General features: G+C 40.1%; 1 protein-coding gene across 1 annotated transcript in view; it reads right to left on the bottom strand.

Annotated features, from left to right (window-relative positions):
• The window catches only part of LOC126071548 (proliferation marker protein Ki-67-like), a 38,384-nt gene extending 19,447 nt beyond the window's left edge, over positions 1-18,937 (bottom strand). The window contains exons 1-4 of the mRNA XM_049875729.1: positions 18,846-18,937; positions 10,971-11,049; positions 10,764-10,879; positions 8,236-8,369 (exon numbers count right to left, since the gene is read on the bottom strand). Of these exons, the coding sequence (XP_049731686.1) occupies positions 8,236-8,369; positions 10,764-10,879; positions 10,971-11,049; positions 18,846-18,937 (421 nt within the window). The remainder of the gene's footprint in view (positions 1-8,235; positions 8,370-10,763; positions 10,880-10,970; positions 11,050-18,845) is intronic.
• Between the last annotated feature and the right edge of the window lie 220 nt (positions 18,938-19,157).

The following is a 19,157-nucleotide window of genomic DNA, read 5'->3' as shown; positions in this document are numbered from 1 at the left end:
TGAAGCCGCCTAGGGAGGGTGGGGGAGGGAACAGAGAGATAGGAGAGTAGCACCTCAGAATATAGCCAGAGTTGCTTGTCTTGCTTGGAGTGACTATTATATCTGAGATTCCCGCGGGGCGTGTCGCCTATATGTGCTGGCTGTGTGGAGATTGCCCCTGGGGGGTCTGGCCCGCTGGAGTCACGGTCAGATCCTCCGCTTCCAGCCCCACGCCCAGCGTCAAGGCTCCCCTACTGGGATGGTGCACTCTTGACTCCAAAATCAGTCATTGCCTCCCGGGGACTTCTCGTCCCTCCAGCCGCGTGGCCGTGCCGCCCCCGAGAACCAGTTGGGCCTTCTCGTGGCGTTAGTTTAGATGGGTGGAGCAGGTCCCCGTGCTTGTGCCGTGACCGAGTGTCCCGGCTGGGACGCTGTTCTCCCCACTCCAATACCAGTCGCTGCCTCCCAGGGACTTCTCCTACCAGCTGCGTCCCACGTCGCCCGCGCGACCTGGCTGGGTCCCTTCCCGGGGTTAGTTCAGGGGGGTGGAGCAACTCTCCGTGTTTATGCTGTACCTGCGTCCAGTCCAAATCCCTGTGGGACGGTTCCCCAGCTCGGACGCTGCTCTTTCTGCTCCAAGACCAGTCACTGCCTCCCGGGGACTTCTCCTACCGGCTGCGTCCCACGCCGCCCGTGGAAACGGCTGGTCCCCCTCCCTGGGTTAGTTCAGGGGGGTGGAGCAGCTCTCTGTGCGTGTGCCGTACCTGACTGGTACGCTGGCTCCAGGCTCTGGAAACAATCGCTGCTTCCCCGTATTAGTTCGTTCCCCGTCTCTAAATCTGTGTTTGTTGTTCAGGGTTCGTAGATTGTTATGTATGTGATCGATTCACTTGTTTTTCCGTGTCTTTGTTGTAAGAGGGATCCGAGGTAGCGTCTGCCTAGTCCGCCATCTTGGCTCCGCCCCGGTGGATTAATTTTTTGATATGTTGTTGAATTCTATTGACTAGAATTTTGTTAAGGATTTTTGCTTCTATGTTCATGAGGGATATAGGTCTGTAATTTTCTTTTTTGGGGGTATCTTTACCTGGTCTTAGTATCAGGGATATGCTGGCTTCATAGAATGAGTTAGGTAGTATTCCGTCCTTTTCTATGCTTTGAAATACATTTAGTAGTAGTGGTGTTAACTGTTCTCTGAAAGTTTGGTAGAACTCTGCAGTAAAGCCATCCGGGCCAGGGCTTTTTTTTGTTGGGAGTTTTTTGATTACCTTTTCAATCTTTTTTTTTATGGGTCTATTTTATATAGTTGTTCTACTTCTGATTGTGCTATTTTAGGTTGGTAGTATTTTTCTAGGATTTCATCCATTTCTTCTACGTTTTCAAATTTGTTAGAGTACAATTTTTCATAATAATCTGATATGATTCTTTTAATTTCAGTTTGGTCTGTTATGATATGGCCCATCTCATTTCTGATTCCGGTTATTTGTTTCCTTTCCTGTATTTCTTTAGTCAGTCTGGCCAATCGTTTATCAATTTTGTTAATTTTTTCAAAGAACCAGCTTTTGGCTTTATTAATTCTTTCAATTGTTTTTCTAATTCATTTAGTTCAGCTCTAATTTTTATTATTTGTTTTCTTCTGGTGCCTGATGGATTCTTTTGTTGCTCCCTTTCTATTTGTTCAAGTTGTAGGGACAGTTCTCTGGTTTGGCTTTTCATTATGTATGTGTGCATTTATCGATATAAATTGGCCTCTGATTACTGCTTTTGCTGACTGACACACATTTTTGAGGAACAGAGTTCAATTCATAATATTCCACCCATTAAAACCCATTGGCCCCCCAAAATTCATGTCCTTTCCACATGGAAAACACATTCACCGCATCATATCATAACAAAGGTCTTAAATCAAGTCCACATCCAAAATCCAAAATATTTCTCTTCGTCTGTGAAATCTAGTTTACTAGTTATCTGGTGCCAAAGTACAATTGTGGAACAGGCTCAAGCTAGGCATTTCCATTACACATGAGAGAAATTGGAGGTAAAGAAAGGATAACAGGCACCAAGCAAGTCAGCTGAATCCATTACATTAGCCTTGAAAATAATCTAGGCTTGAAAGTAATCCTCTGTTTTCTGATCCATTTAAACATTAGCCCTGCCCTCCAGACTCTGGTATTGGCCACACTCTCTGGGCTCTGGGCTTCAGCTCCACCTTCCAGGCCCAGTGGAAAGGCAACACCGCTCCCTTGCATGTGGGCAGCCCCATTCTCCTAGTCCATCTGAGTGATGACTCCACTCTTTGAGACCCTAGAAGTCATGTCTCTAAACTTTGAGACTGAGGCAGTTCTGCTTCCTGTGTTCCCCGTCTCTTCAGCTTCTGCTTACTGGTTCCTTGGCCTCTTTGCCCCTCTGGCTTCACTGCTTGCATGTGCCCTGTTTGGGCCAGTGTTTCAAAGCTCTTTAGCTCCACCGTTAAGTGCCTGGAGGCACCCCACTCCACCAGAAAACTTTTGCGAGGAGGCACACAGCTCTCTTGGTCCTTGGGCTGTCAAGCCTAGCTCCACCAATAAGTGCTCATAGGCACCCCAGTCCACCAGGAATCTTCCTGTGCAAAGGCACTCTGCTCTCTTGCTCCATGTGTCAGCTCCAGTGCCATCTTGTGCCGGTCTCCAGGTACTGCTAATGCCATTTCTCTGCTGCTGCTTCTGTGCTGTCTCCAGTGTAATGGCCCTCCTCACTTCCTTCTGGGTCCTCACATAATTTTCTTTGATGTCCATAATTTCACCAACAGTCTCTTCAAGGCAATCTAGGCTTTTAATTTTAGGCACTTTAAAACTCTTCCAGCCTCTCCCCATTCACTTTTCAAAACTGCTTCCACATTTTGGTATTTGTTAGAGCAGCACCCCACTTTCTTAGTATCAAATTCTGTCTTGGTTCTCTAGTAGTGTTATAACAGATATGCCTGCCGCAAGTGGATGGCTTTAACAAAGAGAAATTTATTCTCTCACAATCTAGGAGGCTAGAAATCTGAATTCAGTGTGTCAACTCCAGGGGAAGGCTTTCTGTCTGTTGGCCTTGGGGAAGGTCCTTGTCATCAATACAGAGATGCACTATTCTCCTTGTTCTTCTTTCTTGATGGTATACGGTCCCCCTGTATCTCTGCTCTCTTTAAAATCTCAAAAGAGATTGATTTAGGACATAATCTAATCTCGTAGATTGAGTCCTGCCCCATTAACATAACTAATGCTCATCAGAACTCATTAATATCATAGAGGTAGGATTTACAACACATAGGAAAATCACTTCACATGACTAGATGGCAGACAATCACACAATACTGGGAATGAAGGCCTAGACAATTTGACACACATTTCTGGGGGACACAGTTGAATATATAACAGTTTCCTTATACGTACAAATAAGGAAAGATGGTGGGCAGTGTTTGCTATTCCTCAAAAACTACCTTTGTCCCACAGAAGCTGATGAGCAGCAGTCTCATCATTAAGGTTATGCCTTAGGTAAGAAGCAATACTTATCAACAGTGGAGACCTTGCAATTAAAGTTCCTATTGCTGATATCCCCCAACGTGTCTGTCAGTTTGTTGTACTGTGGGGCCTGCATGGTGCTGTGATGCTGGAAGCTCTGCCATTGGTATTCAAATATGAGCAGGGTCAGTCATGGGAGACAGGTTTCAGCTGAGTTTCCAGACTAAGACAGACTAGGAAGAAGGACCCAGAAGTCTACTTCTGAAAAGATTTAGCCAGTGAAAAACTTATGAATAGCAGCAGAACGTTGCTTGATATAGTGCCAGAAGATGGGCCCCTCAGGTTGGATGTCACTCAAAAGACGACTGGGAAAGACCTGCCTCCTCACAGTAGAGTCGACCTTAATGACGTGGATGGAGTCAAGCTTTAGGGATCTTCATTTGCTGCTGGGGTATGACTCAAAATGAGGAGCAGTTGCAAACATCCATTAATAATTGGAACGTGGAATGTATGAAGTATGAATCTAGAAAAATTGGAAGCCATCAAAAATGAAAAGGAACACATAACCATCGATATCCTGGGCATTAGTGAGCTGAAATGGGCTAGTGTTGGCTATTTTGAATCCGAAGAACAACTGGTTTACTATGCCAGGAATGACAGCTTGAAGACGAATGGCATTGCATTCATCATCAAAAAAAAATTTCAAGATCTATGCTGAAGTACTATGCTGTCAGTCATAGGATAATATCCATACGCTTATAAGGAAGGCCAGTTAATATGACTATTATTCAAATTTACACACTAACCACTAAGGCCAAAGATGAAGAAATTGAAGATTTTCACCAACTTCTGCAGTCTGAAATTGATCCAACATGCAATCAGGATGCATTGATAATTATTGGAGATTGGAACGCAAAACTTGGAAACAAGGATCGGTAGTGGGTGATAGAAATAATGCATGGGATTGCGTGATAGAATTTTTCAAGAATGACTTCTTCATGGCAAGTACCTTTCTTCACCAACATAAAAGGTGGCTAAGAAAAAAAATTTTTTTTTTTTATACACGTGGACCCCCTCATATGGGATAGACAGGAATCAAATTGACTACATATGTGGGAAGAGACGATGTAAACGCTCAATATCATCAGACGGAAGAAGGCCAGGGGCCAAGTGTGAATCAGATTATCAATTGCTCATATGCAACTTCAAGTTGAAACTGAAGAAAATTAGAACAAGTCGATGAGAGCCAATGTACAAGCTTGAGTATATCTCACTTGAATTTAGAGACCGTCTCAAAAATAGATTTGACAAGTTGAACAGTAATGATCGAAGACCAGACGAGTTGTGGAATGACATCGAGGACATCATACATCAAGAAAGCAAGAGGTCATTAAAAAGACAGGAAAGAAAGAAAAGACCTAAATGAATGTCAGAAGAGACTCTGAAACTTGTTTTGGAACACCGAGTAGCTAAAGAGAAAGGAAGAAATGATGAAGTAAAAGACTTGAGAAGATTTCAAAGGGTGGCTCGAGAAGAAAACTAAAGTATTATGATGACATGTGCAAAGACCTGGAGATGGAAAACCAAACGGGCAGAACAACACACTCAGCATATCTCAAACTGAAAGAACTGAAGTCAAAATTCAGCCTTGAGTTGAAATATTAATGGATTCTATGGGGGAAAATATTAAACGATGTAGGAAGCATCAAAAGAAAATGGAGGGATTACAGAGTCACTATACCAAAAAGAATTGGTCGACATTAAACCATTCCAGAAGGTACCATATGAGCAGGAACCAGGAAGAAGTCCAAGCGGCACTGAAGGCACTGGCAGAAAACAAGGCTCTAGGAATTGATGGAATACCAACTGAGATATTTCAACAAATGGACACAGCACTGGAAGTGCTCACTCATCTATGCCAAGAAATTTGGAAGGTAGCTACCTGGCCAACCAACTGAAAGAGATCTATATTTATGCCTATTCCCAAGAAAGGTGATCCAACTGAATGTGGAAATTATCAAACACTATCATTAATATCACGCACAAGTAAATTTTTGCTGAAGATCATTCAAAAGTGGCTGCAGCAGTATATCGACAGGTAACTGCCAGAAATACAAGCTGGATTCAGAAGAGCACACAGAACCAGGGATATCACTGCTGATGTCAGATGGATCCTGGCTGAAAGCAGAGAATACCAGAAAGATGTTTACCTGTGTTTTATTGGCTATGCAAAGGCATTCAACTGTGTGGATTATAACAAATTATGGATAACATTGTGAAGAATGGAAATTCCAGAACACTTAATTGTGCTGATGCGGATCCTGTACATAGATCAAGAGGCAGTCGTTCGAACAGAACAAGGGAATACTTTGTGGTTTAAAGTCAGGAAAGGTGTGTGTCAGGGTTGTATGATTTCACCATACCTATTCAATCTGTAAAAAAAAAAAAATTTTTTTTTTTTTTATTCAATCTGTATGTTGAACAAATAATCCAAGAAGCTGGACCATATGAACAAGAATGGGGCATCAAGATTCGAGGAAGACTCATTAACAACCTGCATTATGCAGATGACACAAACTTGCTTGCTGAAAATGAATATGACTTAGAGCACTTATTGATGAAGATCAAAGACCACAGCCTTCAGTATGGATTACACCTCCACATAAAGAAAACAAAAATCCTCAAAACTGGACCAGTAAGCAACATCATGATAAACGGGGAAAAGACTGAATTTGTAAATAATTTCATTTTACTTGTGTTCACAATCAACACCCATGCAAGCAACAGTCAGGAAATCAAAAGACGCATTGCACTGGGCAAATCTGCTGCAAAAGATCTCTTTCAAGTGTAGAAAAGCAAAGATGTCACCTTGAAGACTAAGGTGCACCTGATCCAAGCCATGGCATTTCCAATCACCTCCTAAACATGTGAAAGCTGGACGATGAATAAGGAAAAAACATAAGAAAAATTGATGCCTTTGCATTGTGGTGTTGGAAAAGAATATTAAATATACCATGGACTGCCAAAAGAATGAACAAATCTGTCTTGGAAAAAGTACAACCAGAATGCTCCTTAGAAGCAAGGATGGCAAGACTACATCTCACATACTTTGGATGTGTTGTCAGAAGGGATCAGTCCCTGGAAATCATGCTTCCTGAAGTAGAGGGTCAGCGAAAAAGAGGAAGACTCTCAATGAGAAGGATTGACACATTGGCTGCAACAATGGGCTTAAGCATAACAACAATTGTTAGGATGGTGCAGGACTGGGCGATGTTTCCTTCTGTTGTATACAGCGTCGCAATGAGTCAGAACTGACTCAATGGCACCTAACAATAACAACATTGCTCATATCAGGTGCGCCTATGATATGTCTCCTAAGTCAGTTGATTCTTGCTGGGTCATATTAAACTAGCTGGGAAGCTTCCTAAAATGTGAAAAATAGAAATTACCAGGAATAATCCTAAACATACAAAATCAGAACATTGCAAGGATTGGCCCAGAATTGTGTTTTAATAAAATGCACCACTTAGAATACCTGTTCTCCAATGATACACTCAAGTAATGAAAGAGTGTCTCACTTGGGAAAGGATAGTATTACTCCTCCAGTTTCACAGGACATCTATCAATCAAAACTGGGAAGCATCTTAGACACTCAGAATTTTCATAATGTGATTGACTTCAGACACACAAAGATGGATGGGGGCAATGACTGGGAGACAAAAGGAGTCACAAAATAAGATAAAAAAAAAATTTCAGAAATTTGAGTCTTATGTTTTGAGGTTGTTCCACCCATAGGTTGCAAGCAATAATATCAGCGGATCCTCTAGGAGTCTTTTACACCAAAATTGTAAGGCTGACTCGTACTCTTATTCTGAATAATAAATATGTATTTATTACTCAAAATAAATATATAGATAAGGAGCCCTGGTAGTGCAGTGGTTAAGCACTGGGCTGGTGTCATGCATTGAATTACATCACCCCAAAAAGGTGTGTATCAATTTGGCTGGGGCATGATTCCCAGTATTGTGTGTTTGTCCTCCATTTTGTGACTGTAATTTTCTCTTCAAGAGGATTAGGTTGGGACTGTAACACCCTAACTAAGGTCACATCCCTGATTCAATGTAAAGGCAGTTTTCCTGGGGTGTGGCCTGTACCACCTTTATTTTACAAGAGATGAAAGGGAAGCAAGCAGAGAGTTAGGAATCTCATACCACCAAGAAAGCAGTGCCAGGAGAAGAGCTGGTCCTTTGGACGCGGGGTCCCTGCACAAAGAAGCTCTTAGTCTCGGGGAAGGAAGGATGATAAGGCCAACAGACAGAAAGCCTTCTCCTGGAACCCACACCCTGAATTTATACTTTTAGCCTACTTTACTGTGAGAAAATAAACTTCTCTTTGTTAAAGGTATCCACTTGTGGTATTTCTGTTAAAGCAGCACTAGATAACTAAGACAGCTAGTAACCAAAAGCTCGGCAGGTTGAACCTACCAGCTGCTGCTCGAGAGGAAGATGTAGCACTCTGCTTCTGTAAAGATTACTGCCTCGGAAAACCTATGAGGAGTTCTACTGTGTCTTATGGGATTGCTATGAGTCAGAATCGACACGATGGCAACAGGGTTTTTTTTTGTTTGTTTGTTTGGTTTTTTGGTCTTATAGTTTTAGATTATTTTAATATGCTTAAATTCAATTTGATTTTAATACCATAGTCATATTCTCATATTATAACCAATGAGCCAACTCCCTGTCACTGACTTAAAGCGAGAAATCTTTCCTTAAAGTACATATAAAGGATTTTATATCGTCATGCAAAGGAATCAAAGTCCAAACCTTGATGATCTTTTCCATCACCTCTTTACATTTTTGTTCCAGATATTCAGTTGTGTTGCTTCCTCCAGGAACATGTCCACATTCAAACCTGGAGTGCAAAGAATGACAGACTGAGCCTCAGATGAAAATGTTATGTCCTGTGGTTAAAATTTCCATATCTGGTTAGTGTCAAGGTCAAGGAACAAACTTAAGACTTTGTTCCAGATATTACCTTGTTGATGGAAGCAAATGTAGTTAGTGTGTTTACAATAAACACTTAGATCTACATTGCCTCATGTCTCTTTTGGAACACCCTTGTCAGAGGATGGGGACCCAGAGTAATCTCTTAACACTGATTAGACTGGGTATGATTCAACAATATCCTCGGCACCATCAGTGGGTGAATCTAGTAGAGATTAAGAGCAACTATAATCGTGTTACTTCTAGTTTGGAAGGTAAACTAGCAAGACTGGTGGCTACTGTAAAGGGGAAAAAAAGGATGTGGTCAAGGAGGTCAGCAGGAGGCAACTGATCCAGAATCCTAAGTCATGGAAAAGAGATGGGATTTTACTCTAAGTGAGATGGGAAGCAATTAGAGGTATAGGAATCATGTGACTTGCATTTAGAAGGATAATTCTGGTTGTGTGGGCAGAAGCAGAGAAACAATTCTAAGGAGCTTGGAGATGGAGATACCTGTTTGAGGGTAGAAATGTAGGAGATGAATGGTGGTCTATTTCCAGATATACTTTGAGGTAGAGCCTTTAGCACTTCGTGAAAAATGTTACATATGAGACAAGAAGAGAATGGCTTTATGGGTTTTAAATAAAAATTGAATTGCCCTTTTGCTGATATGGGGAACATTGCAGGAGACAGAAGATATCAGGACTTTGGTTTTTGACTACATATTTCACATGCCCCTTCGGCATCTTGATGTAACATTGGAGATGGCGGTTGAAGTTCAGAGTGCTGCTGAGAGACTGAGATCACATGAGAAAAGACTGTGAAAGAAAGCAGAAGAGATGCAAGAACTGAGCTTCGAAGCACTAAAAGAAGGAAACAGCTAGGGAATAGCCAGTAATGGGGGAATCACAGAGTGTGAGAGTCAAAGGAAGAGTTTCAAAAGAAAGAAGTAACCAATTGAGTTAGACGTAGTCAAGATGAGAATGTAAAATTAACTGCTGGACTGGGCAATGTGATGGTTATCTTAATAAACTATTTTATGGAGTTTTCCATAAAAGGAAATCATGACTTGGACACTCTCGGACTGAATATAGGCTCTAGGGAATGAGGGCTATAATCTGTCTGAACAACATTGGAACAGACCCAGTACATGGAAAAATCACTAGAGTTGTGTTTTTTCTCCTCCAAGAGTGAGGATCTCAGTAGGCAAAGAGAACCGATCTACAAATAAGGGGAAGGTTGTCTTAAGAAAGGCACCTAGATAATTCATTTTAAGAGGAAAGGCAGATATTCGACCACAGATACAGGTAGATTTGTAGATTAAGACAGTTGCACCCTATATATTTGGTGTGTCTGTAATGGAAAGTTTGGTAATTTAGACCAGCTTTGGGACTGTTTTGTCTCTGGAGGTATAAACAATAGACTAAAGAAACATTAGGATCCAGGTAGTGTAATATGGTGCAGTCTTTAAAATAACTAAGTTTATTATGCCCAAGGAAATGAAAGGTGAAGAATTTTGGCATTAACAAAGTAGCAACCATAGTAGGAGATTTCAACATTCCTTTGAGAGTAATTAATAAACATGAGGAAAAAGAGTAAAATAGAAGGTTTGAATGTAATGGACTTATGTGGATAGGACATTACACACAATAACTGTACAATACACATTCTTTTCAAACACACGATAACTGTACAATACAAATTCTTTTCAAACACATAGAACACATGAAATATATTATCTCATTTAGATGGAGTTTAATAAAGAGTGACAAACTGTGATATTTAGAGATGCATGCTTAGGTAGTAAAGGACCAAAAACTTTTATGACTTCGTAAACCATAATGGTGGTTTACTTGCCGAAGGGAAGAAGTAGAGATTAGAATACACAATGAAAGAAGCTTCTGGAACTCCTCTATTTCATGATGAGTGATGATCACTTGGGTGCTCACTTCATGAAAACTGAGCTATACAGTTTGTTTTGTGCCCTCTCCTATGCATGTATTTTACTATCAAGACACAAAAAGACTCATAGAGCTTCACATCCAGTCAGTCTTTTCAAATAAATAACAAGCTCCCTAAGGACCAGATTGCCCTTCTTTGGCATAGACCTGTGTGCTCAAATCCTTGAATTAAGATCACATTTAAGGCTCAATTTTCACACCTCCTAAATCCGTATGCCATAGATTAAGAAATTGTTGAGAATGACAATAAGAAACACTCTGACAATCATCAGCATTAAAGAAAGATCACAGTTGAACTTTGCAACTAGTTGATGATTAATCAGAATGTGCTGTTAATTGTAAACCCAATTAGTTTTACCTACCTGAAAGATCGATCGACAATTGTTATTATATCTCCGTTTTTTAGTACTACGGGATGATTAACATAGGCTCCATTTAACTGCGTAGGAATGCTATCACTTAAATTAATCAGGAGTGCCTACAAGTGGAAAAAGGAGAAACATGCAACTAATAAATAGGTAAAAGGTAAAAAAAAAAAAAAGTTAAAACAACTTAGAAAAAATACTTACCTCCTGCTGTCGCATCTCAATTTTACAATGTTGTTTTGACACCATGGGAAGCTGTATACGGATGTCACACTCTGTCCCCCTTAATTAAAAAGAAAAAAAAAGGAAAAGAAAAGGAAGACTTCTTTGGGCTGTTGCACCTTTGAAAAAAAAAAAAACTACCTCAGATTTTCAAAATAAAAAAGCACTTGACTAGTGTTGTTGATCCCAAAGTGTAATGACATTAAGCTATAACAAATTGGACAATGTAAATAAACTTCACCTTTGGCAATGTTTACAACTTTTATTTAAACAACTATTATAGGTATTTAAGACTTAGAGTAACTAAAAACTATGATAATAGAATATACTAGAATACAAACCTTAATCATTTGATTAAAACAGCCATGTTTATGACCCATAAATGAAGGAGTAATTTAATTCAGTTTGGAGAATGATCAATTTAATAAATTTTACTACTCTACCTGCTTTTTGATCTATAAACCATTGCATGTTTCAATATCTAATCATCCCCAAAATGCTTTTTTTCTTTACGCCTCAGTTTCTTCTCTAAAAAAGGTATTACTTTAGCATTAGCCTGATGGTGTTTGAAGGTCAATGTGAATCATTTGCCTGCACATAGCAAATGCTCATTATGTGTGAGCATTTTACTGAGGTTTTAATACTACACTGTTTGAGATGACAGATTCAGGAATCTCTTCATCATAAAAACATTAATTGGCATGCAGTAAAAAAGCATTATCTAGATTGAATTTATCTTTCGATAAAGGGCTAATATCAGTACAAAGCACCAGAAAGTAGTATTCCTAAGCCTATACATAAACTAACCCAGAGTTTATTAGCAATCAGTGTTCTTTGATTTTCTGGTGCTCCTGTTACCAATCTCTTGATTTATAAACTAAGTTGCAACAAACTACATGATCCCCTGTCTGTTCTCAGTATCTATCTCTGGAGTCAAAGAATATCCCTTCCTGCCCATTTCATATGACTCTACACTTATGAATTGCCTTTTAAATTTCAAATATTGTGGAAGTTTTGGTTAAGCATAACAGCTCAGCTAGATGTACCATAACATCCCCCTACAACAAAGACTTGAAAAACTAAGCAAAAGAGACACAAATAACTTTGGACTCTGGAACATGAAACGGAGGGCTGAACAATCAGATGGAATGACAGTCGGAAGGAGGGATAGAAACCAGTGGGAATGCAGAGAATCATGCATCCTATGTGACCTGCCTGCCGATTTGGCACAGGGTGGCCATTTTAGGATGGCAGCGTTCATCGTCCCCAGGTAAGAATCCCAGACAGACAACTTCCCAGAGTCAGAGACATTTACAAACTTGGAAGGAAACAAGGTAAGCAGGTAAGCAGAACTTGTCCTGGGGCCAACAAAGCCCAAGAGGCCAAAGCACAGGAGCGCCATAACTTTAACGTTAGGGAAATACAAGTAAGTGCTACTGGAGCAAACTGCAGTAGTCTGAATCATTGGAGCCCCAGGACGAGGAATAGGTAGGACAGGGAGAGCATATCTGCAGGGGGCAAAGGGAAACAACACGAGGGAGAAGGAGAGATCCAGTGTCCCTGGTGAGAGCAGAGAAAGGAGGGAACTAGGAACTCAGGCTGGTATTGCTGGTCAGCAGAGGTGCCCATCCATTTTTGCTGGAGATGCCCTTTGAATAGTAATCCACAGAGTAACAACTAGCAACACCCTCCCCAAATGACCTCCAGCCATTGCCCTTCTCTCCCTTTGAGCAATTTTCCCCCTGCCTGAGTCTCCATGTCTCTCCCACCAGCCTCCCCACCCCTGCTTGGCCCGGCCACATGGTCCTGGTGCCCTTTGCCCCCACCCCTTCCCATCTTCTTTTGCATACCCCACCGACCCACCCCCTATATGCTTCTACTAGATTGGTATACACCCCTGTTTGGCCTGCCCGCACAGGTCCTTGCCCCCATTCCTCTGCCCCTGCCCAGGGCTCATCCTGTTCTCAAGGAGACACACCATTCGTGCCAAAGTGGAGAGAACAAGTAATCCCTCAGGAGCTGTGAAGGGATCCTGACCACCTGACCCCTAGTGCCTCACATCAGGGAAGGGACCTGCTCTCGTACCTCCACGCTGTCCTCTAAGGGAAGACATACTTGCCTAACAACATAGCATCCCCAGCTGTGTGCAACACACCATACTCATAAGTGAGAGGAAAGCACACCCAGCCAAGGGATAGCACCAAAGCCATACATAGACTAGGAATACAAAGCAACAACAATTAAAACAATACAAATAAAAAGGAAGCAACTCAAGGGAAGAAGAAGCGGCCAAGCTCCAGATACATTAAACCAGTGAACAAAACAACAAAGTCAAATAAACATACGTATGATACATATCTATCTATGTACCTATCTATATATAATAAAACCTTTAATGCTTCAAGGACAGCAATCAATTGCAAATCACATGAGGAGACAGAAAAAGATGGCTCCAGCAAACACACAACAACCTAAGGTAAAGGTACACGACAGCATCACTCTGACACCAAGACGTATGAAGACATCACGGCAGTAAAATGAAATTAAACGGCGACCGCAGGGAATCTGAGATGCAAAGCTGAAACTGACAGCAACATCCAAACAAAAGGTGGAATGACTGGTGCAGTTATAGAACTGATGAGGAAGTTAAGGTAATTTCAAGGTAAAACAGGCTGTTGTAAGATGTTAAATGTAAACCTCACCAAAACGTAGGAGAAAAACACAAAAAGACATAGTCAATAAAAAATCAACAGTAACAAATGAAAGAAACAGAAAATCTTTACACAAAGAACTTGGCACAGAAAGTAAAAAAAAAAAAAGAAGGTAAAGAAACCAATAATACACAAAATAGTATAATAAAATGGCTACAGCAAATTCATCCCTATCGATAAGCATACTCAATGTAAATTGATTAAATGCACTAGTTAAGAAAGAGCATGGCAGAATGGATTTAAAAAAAAAAACTGACTCATCAATATGATGCCTAAAAGAGACATCCATTAGGGACAAAGGCATGAATAGGTTAAATCTGAAAGGATGGAAAAAAAATGCCAAGAAAATAGCAATCAAAAGAGAGAAGTGACAATATTAATACCTGACAAAATATACTTTAAGTCAAAATCTATTATAAAGGACAAGGAAGAGCACTATACAATGATACAAGGGTCAATTCACCAAGAAGACATAACAATTATCAAGATCTATGCACCCAACATCAGAGCCCCAAAATTTATAAAGCAAACTTTTACAGAACTAAATAGTTCTGCAGTAATAATAGGCAGTTGTAATATACCACTGTCGATGATAAATGGAACTTCTAAGAAGAAAATAAGATATATAAAACTTAAATAACAGTATTAACCAATTGGACCTAAATATATGGAACACACTACCCAACAGCATTATAATAAACATACTTCTTCAATGCACATGGAACAGTCTCCAAAGTATATAATATCTTAGGACACAAAGGAAAATTCAATAAATTAAAAAAAAAAAAAACTGAAATCATACAAAGCACCTTCTCTGACCATAATGGTATGAAGGTAGAAATCAAAACCAGGAAGAACAGAAAAAAATAAAATAAAACAAATATATGATGGAAACTAAATTACACACTACTAAAAAACTATTGAGTCACAGAAGAAGTCAAAAATAAAATAAAAAAATACTTTGAATCAGACGAAAATGAAAACACAACATACCAAAACCTTTGGAACATACCAAAAGCAGTGCTCAGAAGGAAACTCATAGCAATAAAGGCCTACATTATAAAAGAAGACCCCAAACCAGTAACTTAACCAGAACACTGGAAAAAATGGAAATGCAAGAACAAAAGAAGACCAAAGCTACCAAAAGAAAGAAAATAATAAAAGTCAGAGCAGAAATACTCAAAATAGAATACGGAAAAGCAAAGGAAGGAATCAACAGGACCAGAAGTTGGTTCTTTGAAAGGATCAATAACATTCATAAAGCTCTGGCTAGACTGATAAAGGAAGAAAAAAGACGCAAACAACCAAAGGGGAAAAAAAAAAGTGAAATGGAGACATTTCAGCAGATCTGAGATAAACAAGATACTATTAAAAAAAAAAAAATTGTACTCCAAGAAATTTGAAAACCTAGAAGAAATGGAAAAATTCCTGGAAACATACTATCTACCTAAACTAACACAAACAAAGAGAGAAAAGCTAAACAAATCCATAACAGAAGAGATTAAAGATCTCATGAAAGAACTCCCAATGAAAAACAGCCCAGGATCAGACGGCTTCACCAGGGAATTTTACCAAACATTCAGAGAAAAGTTGACACCAATTCTACTGAAGCACTTCAAAAACATAGAAGAGAAAGGAATACTCCCTAACTCATTCTATGAATCCACCATCACCCTGATACCAAAGCCAAGTGAAGACAACACAAAAAAACAAAATTACAGACCAATATCCCTCATGAATATCCAAAACCAAAAACCAAACCCACTACTGTTGAGTCGATTCCAACTCATAGCGACCCTACAGGACAGAGTAGAAGTGCCCCTTAGGGTTTCCGGGGCACACAGTGGCTGGTGTTTCAAACTGATGACTTTTTGGTTAGCCTCTGAGTGCTTGACCAGTGCACCACCAGAAAGGAAAACAAAAAAATGTTGTCATCAAGTTGATTCTGACTCATTGCGCCATTAGGGCTCCTTATATATATATATCTATATGCAGGTGTATATATGTATATTTAACTGTATGCATCCATATATATTCATATATACAAAAAAGCACATGGGGGCACAAACACGGAGACTTCTTAGACGTCACCAAACGCCTCTTTGGATTAGTTTAAGGAGTGTGAAGGCTTAGGACTATAGTTTCATGGGCCAACTCATCCAATTGTCATAATGTAGTACATAAAGTTTATGTTCAACAGCCTAGTTTGGTGTGTGGCATCTGGAGTCTTAAAAGCTTGAGAGTAGCAATCTACGATACAACTATTGGTCATTACATGTCTGGATTAAAAGAGAAGAAGGAAACCAAAGACTCAGAGAAGAAACTAGTCTACAGATCTAATAATCTATGCGAACCAGGGCCTCAAGTACCCTGATAGCCGTAGAACTAGATGTTGCCCGGCTACCAACCATTCTTATCAGGAATACAGTAGTTGGATCCTGATAAAATGAGAGCAAAATGTGAAACAGAACTCAGATTCTTAAAAAGCCCAGACTTACTAGACCAGTTGAGACTGCAGGATTCCATGAGACTGTCGCCCTGAGATGCTCTTTAAAACGTGAACCAAAACAATTCTGTGAGGTCAACTTTTAGCTAAATAACAGACTGGCTCATAAAATGATCACCATCACCTGTGAGCAGTGTGCTCCTTTACAGAACTCATCTATATGAGACCGAAAGTAAAGAGGAGAAAGTACGGAGACAGTGCAACTAGATTTCTGGGAACGGAACAGCCTGAGTGGAAATACTGAGAAAGGTGACACGGAGTGAAAAATGTAACCAATGTCACTGAAAAAGTTGTGTAGAGATTTTTAAATGGGATCCTAATTTTCTGTGTAAACTGTCACAGACTACACAAATATTATTAAAAGAAAAAAAAATAAAATCTTGTATAAAAATATAATCACTGATGTATATAACTAAAATTACTGCCATTCGAGTCTAAAGTGTGTTTTATTTTTCTTTTGAAGAGAAAGGGAACTATAGAAAGTGAACACCTACTTCAAGGCAAAGGAGAGACTTTGATTTTTAGGTATTGAAACATTCTGGCAAAAAATAGACTATCTGATTAGAACTGAGAATTTGATTGTCAGGAGATTTCAAGCTAGAATCACTGCATATCATTGTCGCTCAACCTTGCACTGTTGACATTTTAGGCCAGATAGTTCTTTGTTTGAGGTGCAGTCAGTGCATTGCAGGGTGTTCAGCCTCATCCCGGACCTATAGTAGTTGATGCTAGTGGGACATCCCACCTCTATTGTGACATCAAAAAATGTCTCCAGTCATTGGCAAATGTCAAAATTGTCTTTGTTTGAGAAGCACTGCTAGATGCTGATTGCAAACTCATTTCAACTCAACACTGGTGAGGGTGCTAAATACTGATCACCAGTGTCGGTCAGACACAACACCATAATGATGAATTAATTAAGATAGTCCTTGCCCTTGAGGAGCTCAGTCTAGTGGGAGAGACAAACCACAAGCGCTCAGCACTAGTGCTGTGGTTCTATGAAAGACAAGAGCAATGGTCATTAAAGGGTTCATCTGATTTGACATTTAAATTGAAATGTGAATAATAGAAAGGGGTCACTCATGTAGAAAACTTGGGCAGACACAGTGATGAAGTCCAAACGGTCTAGAAGCACCAGGATCCTGGTGTGTCTTCGGTGGCACTGCAAGGCCCTAATGGGAGTCAGGGGCCAGGCCAGGGAGGATTCTACAGGAAAGGTGACCTTATCATTTGTCCACACTGGAAAGTGTTAGAGAATGAAGGGGTGCTGGTAATAATTGTGGATGTTATGTGGGAACACCAGGCAAAACCAGGACTGTCCCAGATAAATGAAGAATCAAGGGTATACACTTAAAAGATACAAATAGTTTTTATTAGGCAACTTCCCTCTCAATCGCCATAACCCAGTGAAGTTAGTACCATAATCCCTTTTCATGGCTAGGGAACTGAGGATGTTAAGTAAATGAAGAAACTTATCCTAGTTGCCCAGCTGTTTGAACAAGGGATCTCACTTAGGTAGTCTGAACCCAGCCTCCCACACCCCCTTTCACTGTTAAGCTCTACTGCCACCAGAGTATTTTGGATCTTACTCGCTAATGGATGTGTCTGAGGAGTTTCATCAAGGACATAACAAACACCAAAATTGAAATAAATAAAAAAAACTCTGGCTGCAGTACAGAAAATGGACAACAGAAGCCAAAGGGGACCATAAGGAAAATCAGTAAGCAGGCTCCTGTGGGAGTCCTGGAAGCAAATAGAATGATGTGAGCAAGAGAGCTATAAACAATCACGGCCATTTCTCCCCTTGGTTTCCCAGAGTTATGTGCAATCTTTATGGTACCAGCTCTAAGACAACTACTTTTTTTTCCCACTTGAGGGAAGTAAAAATGTGAGACATCAAGTATAAACCAATGTAAAAGAAAGCAAAAACTGCAAATGTTTATGTAACTACCACTATTAACAGTACACACAAGCACAATGTTGGTGTGTGGAGATGCTGAGAGTGAAGAATTGCTATTCTCTAGGATTCTAAAGAAACAATAGAAATTTTGTTTCATAAATAAAAATATCCCCAAAATTTTAAAATCAAGTCACGTGTGACATAATCTAGCAATGGGAATTCCGTCAAGATAATCTGATCGTGAGCCTTGCGTTATTAGCACCACCAAAGCAGAAAGGCAATTAAATAGGAAGCCTTCTCAAAAACAAGCAGCAGGATTTTCCCTCGTGTTTTCATTTTTCCCAAAACAGCAGTCAAGAGTAGCCGCCTTACTTAGTTGCTCTATAGTGACCCTTCGTGGCCAATGGCAGATGATTTTACATGAAAACAGTAGCCTTTTCATGATTGCCTGAGCGCTTCAGAATTTGGGGGTCACCTACATCTTTCTTCATCTAAAGAGTCTATTAAAGGAACTTAAAAACTTGTGTTTGGTTTTAAAAAAGAACTACACAAAAATTATTTTCAAAATCCCATTTGGTCATAAACAGCTACGACAAGTTAACAACAACAACAAAAAAAAATGCATGGAGGAAATAACCCAGGGAATCTGAGGGAAAGAACGAGTTTCAGTCTGTTCACTTTTACGAGGCTGTTGCCACCTTTCTAAAGTGGACAACGTCCGCAGGCACAACAGCTCTTACCTTCCAAATAGGCAGGAATTTCGGCTCAAAGGAAAATGAGTACCATCCATCCCCGTTCGTCTGATGATGACCACACGTCCCAAGGGAGCCATTTTCTAAACTCTACGTATAGCACAATCCGGAAAGAATCCGCAGATGTTACAAAATGTTTTTGCTGAAGCAAACGGGAAGAACAACTCTTCCACTGCAACAACACGTCGCTGGATAAAACAAAAAGGGGGAAGAATGACTCTCAAAGCAAATGAACTACAAAGTGGCTTAGAGGACAATTTAGAGTCTCTTGGGCATTGAACCTATTCCTCTGCCTACAGC

The sequence above is a fragment of the Elephas maximus genome, chromosome 3 (assembly GCF_024166365.1).
Source record: "Elephas maximus indicus isolate mEleMax1 chromosome 3, mEleMax1 primary haplotype, whole genome shotgun sequence".
NCBI lineage: Eukaryota > Metazoa > Chordata > Mammalia > Proboscidea > Elephantidae > Elephas > Elephas maximus.
Note: the sequence above shows the minus strand (reverse complement) of the source record. Positions and strands in the feature narration are given on the sequence as shown.